This window comes from Drosophila melanogaster, chromosome 3R (assembly GCF_000001215.4).
Source record: "Drosophila melanogaster chromosome 3R".
NCBI lineage: Eukaryota > Metazoa > Arthropoda > Insecta > Diptera > Drosophilidae > Drosophila > Drosophila melanogaster.
This window is the reverse complement of record NT_033777.3, coordinates 8,848,631-8,868,101: the sequence shown is the minus strand read 5'-3', so window position 1 is coordinate 8,868,101 and position 19,471 is coordinate 8,848,631. Positions and strand designations below refer to the sequence as shown.

The following is a 19,471-nucleotide window of genomic DNA, read 5'->3' as shown; positions in this document are numbered from 1 at the left end:
TTGGGTGTGCACCTCGTTATCCAGGGAATTGTCTCCACAGAGAATGTTTCGGTTCTTGTAATACCCTTCCAAAAAGTATATATACTCGGACCAAAACTTGGTTGCCACAACAGTTAAATTTGAGAAAATTTGCTAAAAACAAAAATATTATGGTATAAAGATAACCTACCATATTTCTTGTTTATATTTATAGTTTTAATATGAAAATGGTATATATTATTATGTACATACTAACATGGGATTTTAAGGTGTTGTTTTGTGTCATTCGATTTTTATAAAATCAATTTTCTTTATATTTTTTTTTTTACATTAAATATGAAAGGGTATTTCGCAGTCTTTATTCTTTTATACAAGCTAATATTTTCCTCTGATTTGTTTCTTTTCCCTTTGTCCGACGCTCTTCGTTGATGCTTTTATTTTGGTCCCCCGATATTGAGCAATTTAGTCAAACAGAATGTTTGTTCTTATTTGGCGCACTCTCTTCCGCTTGACGTCTTCCCCCCACCCCCTTCTCCACTGCCGCAGCACAAATAACTCACTCTCCCAATTTTCTCAGTGTTTTCGACGATTTTCGAGTCTGTCGCGCATGTTTCCGTCCGAGAGGGTTGTATTTGTTGGTGGATGCCCCACGGCGGCTACGAGATTTCCGTGGCTCTATTCGAAATCAGTTCGGAAATTGCCGGCGGTCAGCACATTTACTTTGAACAGCCGCGGCGTGAAGTGAAAAGTTCTATTCGAAAAGAAAAATCACGTTTTATTTGAACTTTTCTATCTTAGTTTATATCTAAGAACATTTTCGTGTGTGCGCTCGTGTTTCGTTATTAACAATTGTAAATGATATAGTACAGAAAAATTGGGATATGTTTTGAAAATTACTGGGAAATTCGCTGACCCAATCAAAGTATTTTTAGAATGATTTACGCGAGCAAATCAGTGAGCAGTGTGGACAATGGACTCGCCATAAACAAATAAGCAATGAAAAATATTTAAATATTGAAATAAAAAGTAACAGAAATAAATATAAATAATAAAAAATGAAATAATAAGGATAATTGCTTTCAACAATTATCTATAAATAATTTGAAACATTTTTTAGAATTGGCGACCAGCCATGCAAATGATTTGCTCCCCTTTTTCTGACTGATTTCACCATTTCCATAAACACAGGCGCCTCATATGCTAATTTTCCTTTGCGCAATCAAAAATTATACATCATTTTATACTACGCGCCTATCCATCCGGCTGTTTTCCCCCATTTCTCTCGTTTGTCATTAATCACGTTTAATATGCAATTCTATGCTGTAAAGAGGAAAATAATTGCAACAATAAAATAAATATAAACAACAGCGGGAGTGGCAACCCAAATCCGTTGTAATCTTCATATCCGGAGTGTCGTTGTCTGTGAATTCTGCAATTGGACTCTCCAGTTACACATTTTCCCCTCGGGGATCACTTTTTGCATCATCATTATGGATGGATGGAGCCTCTTTATAGAGAGTTTCTGTATAATGTGGAGTTCGTTTTTTAGTGGGGGGTTGGTTTGGTATATAGGAAGTGCGGGTTAAACGGGAGTCTGCCACTCAGTCACTTCCTTGTTTGACATTTTAATTGCAATGTTGATGGATTTCACTGTTGACACTTTCCTTTTTCACCCCATTAATGAATAATGAACGTTTAGTCTGCAAATTTACTAGCTAGCCAGGCCGCAAAGTTAAATTTGCCTTTCGTGCATACATACAGATATAGTAAATTAACAATAAGATTCCTAAAAGAACATTTTACTTAACAATTATGAAATACTTTCGGTTAAATGCCCTTTTAGCTTTCCCACTGATTTCTTTTGTGTTTCGGACCGTAGTAAATTGTCTGTAAAAAGTCGTGGCCAAGTTAAGTATCATAACTAGAACGTCTTCCGTTCAACACCTCATTAGGCGAACTTTTCAACAGAGGCCGAAAACGACTTTTAATTGTGCCCACTGGACATACACAACCCCTGAAATTTTTTTCTGGCGGGAAGCACAATTGTCCAGAGGGTGAACATGATAAATGCCTTAAATAATGTTCTTTTGCCACCAGAAAATATCCAAGACATGACCAAACTCTAGTGGAGCAATTAAGTGCCAGACCAACTGAAAATGTCATTTAACATTTGTCAGGTAAAAATAAAAGTAAAGCACTCAAATAAAAAACAGCAACAAGTTGCAGACTAATTAAATAATTGAAACATTTTACGTGGGAGTCGCAAAGACACAATGACAAAGAACTAAATGTGTGTGCAAACGAAAAGCCAAACAAATAAAGACATAAGAAAAACGATTCTACAATGTCGCAATTCGACTATGCCTGCTATACGGTGCCCGAGTGTTCCACGGATGATGATGATGATAATGACGATGAGCTGGGCAGTAATGTGACCCTGGAGAACAAGGATCATTCGGATTGCACCCTGGAATCGGATGCTACGACCACCACATCTTCACTGGAGCGTCATATGTATAGGAATCGGTATCGCTCTAATAGAAGTTTCGGACCACAGAGGGTTTCCATGCCCATTCTCAGATCCAGTCGATCCAGGGAGATGACGCCCCAGTTGGGCATGTATCATGAGGGACCGAATCGAGATCCCCAATGGGGTTACTTTGTACCCCTGTCGCCCAACTTCTTCTTTAGTCCACCGATGCAGAGGAGGCGTTATAGGTAGATTTACATTGTGTTTAGTACTTAAAACATATTTAGTTCTATTATTATCAAGTAAAACATACATTGAAAATTCTAATAAATTAAATTTAAATTTCCTTTCAGGGAAAAGGAAAACGATCGCAATCGTCGCGCTGTTAGTTATGGCGGTGACGCCACCTCCTCCCCCCATTCGGCCACCATACCCCGCGCCGCCCCCCGTCGGGTGGCCTTGATGAAGGATCCACCGCCACCGCCGCCACCCAAGCCGCAATTGGGTTCCAAAGCGGATTCTGTATCGCATTTGGCCAGCAAATATCCCCAATCCGAGTACAATCTCATACAGAAAATCGACTCGAACAGCACACTCACTGCTCCGGCGCAATATCAACCGCAGAATTTCTACGCTAATACTGGCACCATATCCTCTACGAATGGCTACGGATCGCTGTTATGTCACGCCAGTTCGACGACCAGTCCGCTGGCGGTCCGGAAGAGGGACAAACTGCTTCATCGCTTCAGCGATGCCGCCACCTTGGGCCGGAAGCTCAAGAAGAAGAAGAACACGAATCGCACCTGCAGATCCATGACGGAGGCCATTGAGATGCTGGCCGATCCCGTCATCGAAGATGAATTCTTTGTAAGTACAATGATTTATGCAAAGAAAATATACGTATTTCCATGGAATTAGAAACATAAAAATCTTTTGGAGCCTCTTAAAACAAAATAGAGTTTCTCAAACCATTTTTTGTCATAACATCATAGAACTTGATTGATATGTATTAAATATTTGGGTGTGGTTTTAAAATAGCTCGAGGTTCATCGTTCAAACCTTTTCATTCTTGGTTTTTTCCCCCAAACATCTGCCCCATTTCACAATTTACGCTTTTAAGGGGTGTATTTGTTTGGCTTAAGCCCCTCATTTCGTCTCATTTCACTTGGGCTCTGCTCAGCTCAGTCCAAGCTTTATCGCAATCACTTTTGTTCTTGTATTCTTCTCCGGCTGGAAACGCTATCCATTGGAAAATGTTCTCGTGTCCGATAGGCTCTTCAAATTCATTGAATTCATTTCAGTTTAGTTCGTATTTGAGCCTCGTCGCGATTGAAACGAAAAGAAATCCACACCAAAAATAAACGATTTTCGTAGGCGGAAGTGTTAGAAAGACAAACCTCAAACAGATAAGGTGGAAATAATAGGAAGTTGACAGATTGAAACTGAGAAGGGCCATTGAATTAAGTGGAGTGACAGAAGTGATAAAAGAAAGGGAAAATTTGAATATATTAAACAAGAAAAATGTGCACTTAGACAGAGGGATTTATATTTGGCCACATCTTTTCCACTTAGTTTTTAACTATAAATTTGGATATTATATTTATGATCCCTGTAAGATAACCTTGAAAGTATTTTCCGACGGCTGAACTCAATTCGCAATCATTAAGTGAAAAAGGGGCGTCAATAATACTATCAAAAGTTCAATAGACCGCACATTCATTGACCCAATCGGGGTACCTTTGAGTTTTTGCAATGTTTTGAGCTTGTAAATTGGTATTGGGGTCGATCAGGGCTAAGCCACAATTATTTGCCAAATCAGTCTTTAATTAACGAACTCAGAGTTGACAGATTAGCATGGCTCTCTTTCTCTCTATTCTCCATTCTGTCTCATCCATATGACAGCTCGGTTGACAGTTCAGGAAGACGAATGTGTCTAACAAAACAAGTGACTCGCAAACTGTGTCAATACTTTGGGTTCGAAAAACAATTTACCTTGCGCAAAGACGACGGCTCGAAAGGTGAACCCCGGCTAATTGGATTGGCAGTGCGTGCCTTCCAGCAAACAACAGAAAAGCAGAAAAAGTTGTTGCAATAAAATCAAACAATTGCAGTGGAAAATCGAACGTGCAGTGTGCCGAACGTGTTGGTCGCGTAAAACCCTTAAAAAATCGGTTATTTTCAATATAGTTTATAGGGTTTATCTCTTTTTTATTGGCCTCTCTCAGGCGTTTTTAAAAACACAAATGTTGCCTGCTTTTGTGCGCTGTTAAACAAGAACGCCATGAAAAATAATTCAACCATATCTATAGCATACTTTTACGCGGTCGAAAATTACATTTGAAAAAGAACAAAAAGTCTCTAAATTAACTCAACACCCTTGAAACACTAATCTGGTTTTATTTTTTTTTTTTTTATATATTTCCAAAGGAAAAAAATATAATTTTGCGTGATCTAATTTTACATGTAATCATAAAACATTCTATCGTCAGTCTAAAGACAGTGTAGATTTTATGTAAAATTAGCCAAGTGAACCTTAAAATTTTTGTTGTTTTTGTTGATTTATTTTATGGTTTTAGTTTGCAACAAATTGAATTTTTTAAAGAACAAAACATAAGTTTCTCACAAAAAAAAAATAATACTTTGGTTTCGACCGTGACAGGACTCGAACCTGCAATCTTCGGATCCGAAGTCCGACGCCTTATCCATTAGGCCACACGGTCGCTTGTTCCAAGCACGCTTAAACTCGAAAACATTTGATACGTGTGCAAGCAACCTACAGCACAAGGGTGGATTTTCTGTAGAGCAAACATTCTGTTATCGCGGGGTGCAAATACAAACGAACAAAAACGAAAATTAAATACAACAAAAATATGAAGCCCAGCACGCGACGTCGCAGTTTCAAAACGAAACCCCCCAAATCGAATGTATATAACCCACTCGTTCGCTATCGCCCGACAGCCTATGTCCGAAATGGAATTATTGGCGGCGCCGAGGGTCCCGGCTCGAGTGGAGTGTACCAAATCGCGGATAGGGTCTATACCACCAGCAAGATGTTTCTACGCGATGGCTATATGTACCCGCGTCAACCGGGTCAGACCATGGATCCCCGTTTCCCCCTCGAGTTGCACGAATTCCCTCAGCAATTCGGCGCCACTGGCCTGCAGTTGGTTAGTGCACCCAAGGTTCATATAGCCGGCGAATATCTGGCCAGTGAACAACAGCAGCAGCAGCAACAACAGCAGCAGCAGCATCAACAGGTGCAGGAGCAACAACAATTGGGCAGAAGAAAGGCTGCGGCAGCCGCCGAAATAAATTTGGCAAATCAGGTTTACTGGCTGGGCAAGCAAAAGACCAGATCCCGATCGCGTAGCAATAGTGTGGGCAATCGGAGCATAACCAGCTGCATGGGCGGCGGTGGAGGGGGTGGCGAAAAGGAAAGGGAACGCGGCGGGGATCGAGATCGCCCCTATATACGCAACGTTGACGATCTTCTCCAGGCACTGGGCAAAAGGGATGGGGGGGATAACAACAGCAATCTGCTCGAAACTGCATCGACGCACTCCTCATCGCAGCGAAGGCGCTTCAAGAAGGTGAGATACAGACTTACAAAGTGTGATAAATGCAACCAAATGCCCTCAAATCTCATTTTCATAAAATAAATAAAAAAAATTCTGGATACAAAAGAAAAAAGTTAATTTTACGACCGTGACAGGACTCGAACCTGCAATCTTCGGATCCGAAGTCCGACGCCTTATCCATTAGGCCACACGGTCAGTTGGCAACTCTGAAAAATATGACTAACATAAAGACGGGCTTTACAAATAATTTAGTTCACCGTTAACAGTTGCTAAATCGTTTTTTATCCGAATACCTCATTTGAGATTATAAATCTAGAACTCTACGTTAAAAACAGTAAATATAAAAATCTTTATGACAGGACTTAAAGTTGGTTATTTTACCCCTCAGATAGAATATATATATTTAAGGGAAATTCCTTGATTTCCTAATATTAAAATTCTTTACGCCATTGAATACCACCACCTCAGCCATCAATCACCGCATTGCATTGCTCTTGGGCAACATCGAAATTTGTCAACTCGCGTTGCAACACTTTCAATTGTCGCTGTGGCACCTTTTTTTTCCATTTGGCCACCTTAATTACATTCGTGGATGTATGTATGGAGGTAGTGTGGCTCGTTCCGCCAGGTCATCATCAGTCATCACTCGTGGCTTGTCTGCAGTGTCCAGAATGGAGGCAGTGAAGCCTACCGCCCCTGGGGTGCGTCTGCGCAAAAATTAAAATTAATGATGTTCAAAATTTCGCTTGGGGCCATTAATGGAAATGGGATGAAGAAATAAACGAGGTGAGAGATTGGCAAAGGCGAAATGGAGATGAAAGGAAGGGGAGAGCTGGTGGTCAGACGGTAGCTGCTAATTTGGCATCCTCGAACACACCTGCCCCCAAAATGATATTCACTGCGGCCTTTCAATTTCTCAAAAAGTTTCAAAGTCAAAGCTCGGCTGCGGTTCCTTTTACCTCTTTCATTTCAGGCCCTTTTTCTTTTGCTGACCATTTTATGCATTTTTAGCCGCTGCTGCTCAGGCTTCCATGACGATATAGACTTTTTTTGTCGGTTTGATTTTATTCTTTTGTTTTTCTGTTTCGTTTACGCTATCGTCATTAGTGGATATATATATATGTATATAGTTTTTGTTTTAGCTTAATTCCACATTCGCCTGGGGCACAATTTATGCGCTTCTGTTTCGAATCCAGATTCGGGCTCTGAGGAGCACTTGAGTTTGAGAAATTGGTTTCGTTGATTGTGCCTTTAAACATGGTCAAAACGGTGGGCGAATGTTATTAAGAAGAGTACTTACAAAATAGTTGAAAAGCTAACAAAAAAATCATAAAATATTTTATAATTTTATGTAGATAGAAAATTGAATACAAAATTTAAGTAATTTTTGGTTCATAAACAATTTTCAATCCACACAAACCCAATGTACTTCGCCTCCGCCCATGACTCAACTTCCGACGTGTGTATAAATCCATTTAGAACTCGGATGAAAAAAAATAAATTGCTGTTGGAAACCCAAGCGAAATGAACATAAATTTATCTCTTTAAATTCTTGCTTTAGACTCGGGTCGAATGGGTTAAGACATTTAAGCCAAATTCTGGGGGAAAATGACTTCAGTGTGACTTTCATATGCAAAGTAAACAAAAAGAAAAAACAATTGCGATGCAGCTCAAGTCTGGACGGGGACTTCCCCTTTGGCTGCAGTGGCTCGTAAATCGAATGAAGCACACGACTTCGTCACCCATCCCCCATTCCCCCTCCACTTTTGTGGTATCTTTCTGTGGTTCCGCTGGGGAAGCGAAGAAAGTTGCGCCAGTAACTTGTTTAAAACATTTTACAGATTTTCCTTTGCCGACAGTTTTTTGTTTTAATTTCGTATTCCAAGGCAGTAGTCACGTGCCAAGATATTTTTGTAGACGAATTGCTGCAGCTTATTGAAAATGCAAGGCAGAATAAACTCAATCAAGAAAAAAGGGAAAAAACTGTGTGATATCTTAATAAAGTCTGGCAGCTTATTAGTTATAAGTGGAAATATTACTATAAGAAACCATGCGGGGCAGAAAATATTATTATTAAAAAGTTAATGAGGACAAGCAAGAAACCAAAATTATTTACCCAAGAGTCAACATGTACAAATAAATTATGTGTTGAGGTAAATAAAACAGTCACAGAATATTATTAAATCTAAAAAATATAGTGTAAGCCTTCGGACACAATTATTGCACAATTTTTCAAAGGTAAAATACCTCCCTGGTTTAAATATATTTGGCCAAAAATTATGGGCCATGAAGTTTTATGCCTGCGCTGCAATAAAATAATACAAATTTGATTACACTTACCCGAATACATCCTACATTTCAATACTATTACCTAATATTACTCAATCATGTCACATTTGGTATCTACCATCACTTTCTTTTTATTAAAATTAATGACCTGATTTTACAATTTGTAAATTAATATTAAAAATGTTGTTCACAAACTAAACAATAGTTTCGAAATGTGTAGTTGCAGTGTAGCTCGCTCTCGTGTACAAATCAAATTATCCAATTGCAAGACTATTGTGCATAAGCCCCGATTTGCCACTCCTCCCGCCCCAAAGTTCGTAATGACCGGCAGTAGCCACCAGGTGGCGTAGTCACCAACATCTGTTTTTTCGTAATAGCAATAATTGTGTCAAAATATAAAAAAAAAAATGACAACGAAAAAACTTATACAGACACAGCGACAATTTGAAATGTTGCACGTGCTCAAGCGCTCAAAGAAATTACAAATAAAGAAAAAAACAACAATACGGGGAGATAAAGTAATAGCAGTGCATTAAGTTTTTTAAATGCTTCACATAAGCCAGGTCATTAACGAAGTCCCGTCTAGCAGATAAAAATCAGCGCCTCAAAAAAGCAGTTTGAGGTAATTGAATTTGGGAAATAAAAACAAAAAACATCTAAACGAGACGGACGTTATCGGCCAGAACTAATCAAAAACTTAATTGAAATACGTTTACTGGCTTCCCATTTTCCGTAACTCATTATTGCAACGTATATTTGTATATACAATAGTTGTAGCATGACCTAGGTTAATACTCAGCTATTTGACCCATTGGTCTTTGAGTTTTCCACTTTTCCCCTATCATTCCTCTGCACTTTTTGTCTACTCATTCCAGCCACTTGAGCAAACAGAAAACTTATTTTCTTTTGTTATTGTTAGGCTAGGACATGGGGACTATTATAATCAAACATCAAGCACTTTTTGAAATGCACTTAAAGAGGTTAATGATAAATAATTTCAGCTAAAACTATCTTATAGATGAAAAGTCCAAGAAAAAATGTTTGTACTTCTGTGTTTCCCTTTTTTTAGTGTAGTACTTTGTAGTTTTTCTTCGCCCAGTCAATTCCTTTTCCTTCAAAGCTTATGATTATGGAATTCACTGGCATACCTGCAAATCGAAGACATATACATGTATGTATATTTATGTGGAATAACGCCCTTGCAGCCGTTGACTCATTGCATTTTCATTGCACTTCAGCAGCCATCTGTTGAGCTCCTTTTTTTTACCTGTTTTTAAGTTCCTTAACCATTTCGCTCATTGCAAATTCACAGCAGCTCTGGCAACAGCAACAACAACCAGCATTCCTATAAATACCAACTTCACACTGCTGCATTGCCAGCAACAAAAAATAAAAACCACATAAAAACATCAGAATTTTGCCAAGTTTTTCTTTTATCTTTGATTGCAAACTTGAACAACAGCAACAACTGCGTAACTCCTTCGCACAAAGAAGAGGGGCAAATAAAAGAAAGAGAGGGACATGTGCAGGGATAAGTTCTTGCTTAACCCTATGCTATTAAACTCTTAATTATAAACTAAAAATTATAAGGATACAAAATATATAAAAAATATATTTTAAAAAAGACGAAGACTGCAAATATTCGCACATGCATTTTATTAAAAGGATTGACGGGTCAAAACTTTTGGGGTTAACAACGCAAGGAGTCTCAATTTAAAGCGAAACCCGTTGCCAGTGCTGCCCATTCTTATTCAGATTTTGTAGCTTTGTCGCCTAACCACACACATTCGAGCGATTTGAGTGAGCCGAAACTCTACACAACACACCTGTACACACATACACACACACACACACACAGTGGTAAACGTGTCCCATAAAATAAGGTTCAAACCGGGTTGCCAGCGAAAAGTTGCCGGGCAACATTTTTCGCTCATGTTGCCAGCAACAAGTTTACGTGTTTTTGTCGTCTACCTGTGTGTGCAGGTTTATGTGTATGCTTACCTGGCTCACATGCACGCACACTTCTTTGGAGGTATTAGTGAGTGGGCATTTTTGAGCATATTTCGAACTGAACGTTTTCCACGTACGTACGTCGGTCGGCTTTTGCTTTCTTGAGTCTATTTCAAAAGTGGCCAACGTTTGCTGGCGAGTGGACGCGATTAACGGACGAATTTTTCAACTAAATATCGCGACGTCGATTTCTTCAATATTTTTGTATTCGCTCCCCCCTTCTCCACTCTCGTCTCTTTTGATTTGTCCGTTTTCGTTGGGGGCGCCTGTACTTTTTTTGTCGTTTCGAACTTTGCCGATTTTCGTTTGTCACGCGCGCGTCTCGCGACTGCAATTAATTAAGCAGAAAAACGGAGAAATAAGATATGTAGGAAACCACACGAATAATAATACCTAAAACGAAAATTACACGAAAGTAAACCCAAAGAAAAATGTAATTCAAGTGTCATTCGTGTGTTTCGCCAGTTAAATGTTTTAACTAACCAAGTAATTTGAAACCAGTTTCTGTGAATATCTTGAATTTACATTTCTGCAAACGAGATTTCAAATGTGCAACATGTGGCACTAGCAACTGCAATAGCAACAGCGAGTGCAGCAACCACAGTAACCTCCTTTAGACGCGGAAAATTAATCAATTCGAAATGGATATAGTCAGCGGATCGGCAACGGGCAACCAGCTCGTCCTGCCAAACAATCATTTTCGCCATGAATCTTTTCAGCAACAGGTAATGGCCGGAATTCCAAGGAATTTTCTAAGGGTTTTTGAAATTTGTTAGTTTGCATATGTATATATGTATGTGGGGTTCAAAAAAATATGCACGCAACGTAGTTATTTAGGATGGGTATATTTTCTGTGAAATATGTTAGCTCTTGAATTTTTGTCACAAATAATGATAACCTTAGGGTTCTTTCTAATAGTTTAATTGACTATCAAATGCCCAAAGGCAATTTCTATTTGTGTAATTAAATGTCATCATTAGCAAAATAGAAAGAAATTGTCACCTTGGGCTAGGAAAATATAGTAGAGCAATGACCAATAGAAGTGTTTAAAATTTAAAATCTTAAAGCAAAGAGAATCATAAATTTAAATCATAAATATCAGCTCGTGTATAATAGTTCCCATTTTAGCTGACCCTTTTAAAACGATTTTTCCATTCAGGAAAATTCCAAATGGACATCTCTGAAAACAATGTAATTAATTAACTTAAAGAAACACATGTATGGTGTGCTTAAGACCATCCTTATCCCCTCCTCACTTCGCCGCTCATTAGTAAGGCAAAATCTGTTTACACTCTTTATTTGCTTGAAAACTCTCACCTCATCAGCAAAAAGCCAAGCACAATGGGGAAAAAAGTGCCAAGTTTGCAGTAAGTGAAAATGCATTGAAAAACACGACGAGAAAATTTTTTTTTTGAACAGACAAACCCCTGCCATAAAGGTTATAAAAAAAAAAAAGAAAAAAAAAAGAAAAGAAAAAAACGAACAAAGTTTTGAGATTTCAGCTGCACAAATTGATGGTTAGAGCGATGCCAAAAGTTTGATAACACTGCGAAGCCCCTTCATTTTCAATCACCAGGATTGGCAATGATAAAATCGATAAAAAAAAATGCGAAATAACAAACGGAAGTCCAAGGAAACTGTTGATTAGCATAAAGTGTGTAATTCCCATATGAGCAGCTATGCTATAAAATAATTAACAAAACCACAAATTGTTGCAGTACAGTGTGTAGTGAGAGGACCTCAACAGCCAACAACCGTCTGCAGCGTAATAAACATGGGTTAAGAAATTGCCAACCCAAAAACTTGTAGTCGTTAAGTTAATGAATATTTCGAAAGTGAAACTTTGATTCAGGTTTTAGTGTGTTTTCTGAAAATGAATGTGGAAACAGCTTTTAAATATTTCAGATAGGCCATGCAGATAGGGAAATTTCGTTGAAGAAAGTCAACAAAAGCAGGTGTTTATTTAATTCTTTTGTATTGTATAAAACTTATTTATATATATGTTTTTGTGGAATCCATAAGCAATTTTTATTGCTTAAAATTTTCCCCTTCATTTTCCACCGATGATCAGACAGGTTAAAAAACTTGACATTGCTTAGACTAGACATAAAATGGCATTCACTTTTTAATTTGAACTCCAGACTTGCAGCAATCTGAGAGCGCCGCTTGGAATGCATAATTCATGGCTGCAAATAATAATAAACATACAAAAAAATATTGATTATAGTTAACCGACTTGACTTGGCCACATTCCTTGGATTCTACTCCGTTTTTATGAGCATTCACCGTTGGCGTTTAGATGCCAATGCTAATGACTATTTATGAGAATCTTCGATATGCGTATGCCATAGAAAGTGGAAGTCTAATTATATATTTATAAGTATAACTTATGAAAGATCAGTTGGCTTATGTTCTAATCCCCTCATAAACAAGATGTTCATTTCTATCACATTCGCCATTGCCAAGTTCAGATATCCCATATTTATGAAGACATTTTCAAGCACCTTAAACCGCAATTTATGCTCGCCGCTGCTCAAGTTTGTGAAATCCTTTAAACCGATTTCTGGAAAAGCAAATACAGCAGGCCCATAAAGAATCTCTACCAACACATCGAGCGGCAAACCAGTTTCATGCGACCATAAAAATGGGTAAAAAAAAGCGATCTCGCTGTTCGATCTGGAAATAAAATAAGAGAGCCAGAACCAGAAACACGATTCCGTGGCCCTAAGACTCGAGAACTCTCCAAGGATTGAGTGAGCCGGGTCGTATAGTTGTATATGTACATGTACATACATATCTATGTAATTCCACTCAGATAAAAATAAACTCGCTTCAAAAGAAAGAAAAAGTCTTTGGCCAGCATCCAAGTCAAGTTGTTCAACTGGTTTCTGATGGCTAAGTAAACGATAGCCGGTGCCCTTTGGAGACTTTGAGATTTCGATCCCCCCCACCAGAAAACCGCTCCCTAATATTATATCTTTTTTTTTTCATTTGTATTCTTGTTGATCGAGCGATGCGGGTGTTGGTTTTCGTTATGTTTAACCCATTGATTTATATTGGTAATTTAACGCCATTATGTTGCAGCTGCCAGTCAGTCGAACTTTGGAAAGTTATCTAGTCACGAGGCCATGAACTGCATTGAATTGATCCGTCGGGGGCAATTGAGTGATTTTTATACACACACAAGGCTTTGCTGGGGCCACGGGCCCTTCCCATGTTGAGCTGGCAATTATTGGATATCCGTATCCATTTGTATCTGTATCCATGTATCTATGTATCTCCGACCAGTCGGTTGCCATGTTGGGGCGCATAATTGTTTGGGCCTTCAATCGGGGAAAGTCCCCCTTTTCCACTTTTCCCGCCCGCCGACTGCAGCTGTAAAATTGTTAATTTAGCTTCTGTCTTGTGTTAGTCACGTGAGCTTCAAATTAACTCTATTTTTTTTTTTGTTGGCTGCACTTTGATGGAGTCATTTCTTTGTAATTACCTTGATTTTCTATGGGCGGGTGGGGCGTCATGGGTTTCATGGGAAAATTTGATTGAAAACAAAAGGATTTTTGGCAGGGGTGTGGGTTTTCTTTTCGTCACGATGGCCTCTAATTAAGATATTAGCCACTCATTTATTAAGCTCAGTCACTAACCATTGACATTGAACGTAATATAAATATATATATATATATATTTCGCCTTCGAATTCTTAACTCGTTCCACCTGCTCCATTTCTCAGAGCCATACAAAACACAAATTTCACACAAAATTTACGCAAAACGATCTTATTAAGAGGAAAGATTTATTAGCATTTTGAAATGGAAATCCGAAATCAAAAGCGACAATCTAGATGCAGCACATAAAACTGGATTTCAGACTGCAACTGGTGCAAAATACCAAACAAAACCCCATTGGGCCAAGATATGTGTATGTGTGGTTCATTCAGCAAAGAGTTGCATAGTTTTAAAAACTCGAAAAAATGCACAATAAAACATGTAAAATGCGTTGAGAGCCGCATTCTGTGGTGGCCAAGACTTGTTTAGTTTTTTTCTTGTTTTGTTTTGGCCCCTTACGAAACAAACACTGAGCTTTGAGGTAGTAGCGGCATTGATTGGGAAATGAATGGTCACAATTTGTAGTTGTGTGTCTTTGCAGTTGGTAAATATATACAACTTCACTTGACACGCTGCCCCAAACCGCACACACACCGCACCCAGTCTCAAATTCTTGTCGATTGAATCATATTAATAAGGAAAAAACCTGTTCTAAAGCAAAGACACACATTCTGCATACACTGGAAAATAATCACTCAAAATAATAAAAATATCTATTAAAGGAGTGCTGAAAAATAAAAAATGAGTTCGTCTTTAACTATGCGTCCCCCTTTTAGGATAGTTTTACTTTTTGTGTACTTATGAGTAACTTAACTTCAATCTATTCACATCAAATCAGGCAGAACCCGGGTATCCAGTGAATTCCATGCATAATCCGACACACCTGGCTCAATGCCTGAGGTTTCTTGAGTCTTTCCTCATTTGCATTTTAATTCAATTAATTCCCTTTTCATGAGGCCACACTGTGATTCATATCCCTCTCGTTGTCCCATTGAAGTGCTCTTTCTTCTGCTGTTCCATTTTCGGTTTGATTTACAATAAATTTCCTTTGTTTCGATTTATGCCAAATATTTATTCATTTGATTTTTCACCATAAATATTATTTTTTTTCGCTGACAGTTGTTCTGCCAGCTTTATTTTTGTTTATACAATTGGAAAGCTGTCGAAACCTGATAAAAGTAATTGGCTTTTTCGCTGTTTGCATTCTCTGTCATTGCATTTTCAAAAGAGGGTTGCAGCGATGACACAGAATATGAATATTTAATGAAATAAAATTGAATTTCCATTTTTATTATTAAATTTATTTGATATTCCCAAATCGTTAGTGCTCAATGACATTGTCTAGACAATTTGAATTAAGTGTAGGCTTGATTAGAGTCGCCTCATTTAATTTCACAGTCAATGATTTTCCAGTCGCCTACTCAAATGCCAAAGTTTAAATTTTGAGGTCTATGTCTCTGGCAAATTAAGGGAATTACATGTGAAAGTTACTTTCGTGGATAATATTTAACCTGAATAAACCAGAAGCTAACAAGCAATTTTATATGCAAATCAATAGTCGGCTGAATAAAACATCAGGCATCGAAGGGAAAAGGAAGACCCCATCTGAACCAAAAAAAAAAAAAGAGAACTCCAAACTCCAAGCGGAGTTGTTTCGCATTTTTGCCAACATAAAACCTTTATTTTTAACTTTTTTGAATGCTAATTGAAAGTGTTTATCAGATATGCGTACGCATTTTATGTTGATTCGCTTTTGACCGTCTTTCCAATCGAAATTTGAATACAAAGATAAAGCCAAAGATTGATGGTTTCGAGCGACCTGTGATTCATTGGGGAAAAAAACACGAAATTCGCCAATGTGCTCATTGGTAAACAAAATAGAGTGTAATCTGTTTATTTGGGTTTGGGAAATAAAAAACCAATTTGATATGCATGATATGTGGGATTTTTTCGCAGAGCCCTAAATTTATTAGTTTTAATGCTCATAATTATATAATTATTTAACATTTTGCTTCTGTTTTATCTCCCTCTCTTTGCAGGTGAGTTAAACGTTCTTTTAAAACAATTTGCATGCCCTTTGGGCATTTTCGTGAGTATGAATAATTTAAGCATAATTAAGGGAGAAGGAGCTTCTCCAGACTAGTGAATGATTCGCTGCGGGCTCATTATGGCCTCACATGATGGATGGATGGACGTGGAGTTCAAACTCTCCCATGCATTTTATAAGCTAGTTTATTGGTGCTGGGGCGACGGGTCATTTGGGTTCAGTTCTTCATACATTTTCCACTTGACTTCCCCCAGCTAAAACGAGAGATTCCATGGGATTGCACTTCTTTATTGCGATCGCTTTGGTGCCCCAAACGAATCATTGATGCATCAAAGGTGTGGACATCAAGCCTACACTGCAGAATTATGTAGTGTTTATGGTGCTGCAAATTCTGCAACCATTTTTTATGTATTAATAGTGACACACAGTGTCTATGATAAATGCATTTTCCAAATACTGCACCCAAAACCAATTGGCAATTATTTTCATGGCGTTTATCTAAAGTGACACCGCAGCCATGCAAATTGCACTTAAATCGATTGCGTGGGTATCGATAATCGTCTGCTGTTTTTTTTTTTTTTTTTTTTTGCGATATTAAAAACGAGTAACATTAACTATTATGGACTTTTCCAGTCTTTTTTTTTGTCAAAGTGATACTTGAATGCCATGCCTTTGCGTGGGTTTTGTGATCTGTTTTGAGTCGAACACTTGTTTCTGCGATTTAATTGCTGAGTGGAGCGAGAATTGTTTTTGAAAAATTGTAAAAATTAAAAAACTCAATTAAAAGGCAACAAACTTTGGAATAGTCTTTAGTGCATACTATAATCGTTTACACTAACTGCTACGGAATTTATTTTTAAATATATAGTTAATTCTGTTAGTTTAATGAATGATCATCATTAATTTAAAATTGAAAACCTGTATGGAACTTTGAAAATTTCCAGTTTGATTACATATTGTTATGGGAATGTAAAAAAAAGAATTTCAGTTAGCTGATTGAAGCTTCAATCATATTTACATTCCTTGATTAGACCCGTTTGTTCCTTTCAATTCGATTGACTCGATTTTCTTTTCACATTTCCATGCCACATGGCAGGGATTTCAAGGAAACTTCACCTTTGCTCCACTTTTGCCAGTCGCAATGCACACAGTGATTAAAATGTGACACAATGATTTCTACCCGGAGACGTGTCAGTCGGCATTTTCCCGGTGTTCCTTTGGCACTTTATGTTTCCTTCGTGTTCGCTCCCCTCACTCCTTGTTTGCCTTGGAAAATTACACACTCATTTTCAGAGTGTTTACTTTTTGCATACGGAAAGAACAGATAGTAGCAAGATGTAAGAGCCATGGAAAACGTATTCCGTAGCCTGTATCCTGTTGTATCCCATTTCCTGTTTACATATCGTTCTTATACAAAAAGAAGTGAAAATGGAGTAGGTGTTTGCTCTGGGCCATAGAAAGGCGCACAGAGTCTCATTGTGTGTTGAGGATAACACGTCCTGACAAGTGAAAGGAGGCTCGAATTTTTTTTTTTCATCCGGACCATAACAATGGCGAGGGGTCAAAGTGTAAAGCTTTAAAGATTTGGAGGCCCTTAAGATATCGACTATGAAGGTAATCTCTTTGAAATCGCATAAGAACTAAGAATACCAAGAGGTTGTGGATAAGCCAAAGAAATCGTGAGCACTTTCTTTTTTAAAGGTATTTATCTATGGTCTCCTTATAGCGAAGATTTTCCCTGTGAAATGTTAAATCCTTTGATAAAAAAATCCAAATATCTTACTTTACTCCCTTTTTGGCTTAAGATCCCATTATCGTTTCTCACATCCTTCCATTATTACCTTGGTTTTAAAGGTTTTGATCTTCAGATATCGAGTTTCAAGAAACATCCAATTCTGGTTGAGTTCGCCCCCGACTTTAATCCATCCTGGTCGGCTGACCCAAATAAGTTACCTAAGGTCGTTTTCATTAGACAGCTAAAATCTATCTATAGACATGGATGCATTGCATTCCCGAGGGCATTTCCCATTTTTCCATTTCAAGTGGCACGCATGCGCACCATAACTCAAACACATGAACGCACTTTGCTGGAAACTCAATTGCAACGCGAGGGGTGGGGGAGGAGTGCCTAATTTATATACATATATGAAATCTAGAGTTTTGTAGTTCAAGCACGTACCACGCACAAAGCGAAAAGTAAAGAACAATAGAAAACACTCGATAAATGGGAACAGATAGAAATTCTTTCGAACAAAAAATGCCCATGAGTGCGACGCGAGTTTGCTTGGAAAGTTTTCATACACTTATATATACTACATATATATAGATAGATACTTTCGACTGAAATTCATGCTGGGCCTTTCGATTGCCGCACTTTAAGCTGAGTGCAAAACATTAACACGTCGCGACGGCATAAAACCAGTTAAATGCTCCACAAAGGACAAACACTCACACACACGCCTTATTTGGTCTGACACAAATACACTGGGAGAAACTGGATCAGTATTTAGGTGCCTTAAAATATATTAAAACATAAGAGATACAAAACAATTTCAACTGTATTTCGTAATATGATTTTAAAGCACATTCAAATTTATGGTAAACTATTATCTATACTTTTTCGGCCTAAATTATTTCCAGTGGCTGCACAGGCAATATGCAAATTTTGTTATTGAAAAGCTCTTGGCCAAAATGGCCTCGACATGTCAAGTGGGTGGGCTGCTCCGACCGTTCCACCTGCTGCAGCCCCACTGTCCCCATTATCCTGCCACCCACCTTGTCACATTGCCATTACCACCAGGCCATCGTCCTTCCGTTTCGGTAATCGCCGCAGACAAGTCGTATGTCATCTACGTGGCCGCCAGGATAACGCGACCTCGACCAGTTGTCGTTGTTGTGGATACGCCTGTGGTGTCCTCCAATGATGCCACAGTCCGCTTCCTTTTGCCACCACAGAGGCGCCGAAGGGGTAAAAGCACAGTTTGATGTCGCTTAACACCCAGCAGACAAGTGGCCAACTTGGGCACGGGAACACGTCCCAGGACCTCTGACATGCATGCGAATCAGTTGCCGGGAAGAGTCACATCTGCCTCACCACATGCATTGTCAATTTGGCAACATGGTGAATTATGGTCGAATTGAAAATGTTTTGAAAAAGTGTTTGCATGTAAATAACCTTTCAAAATATAAAAATAAAAAGAATATAAAAAATATAAAAAACATAAAATGAATCACAAATAATAATCCATAATACAAGCGACCTTCCTTTTGTGAACTCATTCGACGACTAAGAGATCTTCGATAATCTACAAATATGTAAATTGCTAAAATTCTTAGTAATTTCTACAACATGTGTGTATATACTTTCATTCAATGAAAAAACAAAACAAAACTTCAACATCTGCTGAGCCACCCTACTGCAAACAGGCCAACTAAAATCACAAACAGACTGCTGTATCATTAAACAAGAACAAAACTCGATAAAAATCCTTTGCTT

General features: G+C 38.2%; 1 protein-coding gene and 2 non-coding genes across 8 annotated transcripts in view; 1 reads left to right on the top strand and 2 right to left on the bottom strand.

Annotated features, from left to right (window-relative positions):
• pyd (polychaetoid) overlaps positions 1 to 19,471 on the top strand; it is a 104,829-nt gene that overhangs the window by 63,795 nt on the left and 21,563 nt on the right. The window contains exons 1-3 of one of the 6 annotated variants that reach the window (NM_001104242.3): positions 667 to 830; positions 2,077 to 2,697; positions 2,803 to 3,316. In NM_001104242.3, the coding sequence (NP_001097712.1) occupies positions 2,324 to 2,697; positions 2,803 to 3,316 (888 nt within the window). In that variant the 5' untranslated portion in view covers positions 667 to 830; positions 2,077 to 2,323. Of the gene's footprint in view, positions 1 to 666; positions 831 to 2,076; positions 2,698 to 2,802; positions 3,317 to 3,753; positions 3,861 to 4,568; positions 4,601 to 5,108; positions 6,040 to 10,440; positions 11,052 to 19,471 lie in introns of those variants that run through there. The other 5 variants (NM_001260071.2, NM_001260069.2, NM_001382097.1 and 2 more) reach the window with 5 other exon arrangements.
• Positions 5,097 to 5,169, bottom strand: tRNA:Arg-TCG-2-4 (transfer RNA:Arginine-TCG 2-4). The gene has a single exon. It is a non-coding gene; the product is annotated as a tRNA-Arg (tRNA).
• tRNA:Arg-TCG-2-3 (transfer RNA:Arginine-TCG 2-3) lies at positions 6,150 to 6,222 on the bottom strand. The gene has a single exon. It is a non-coding gene; the product is annotated as a tRNA-Arg (tRNA).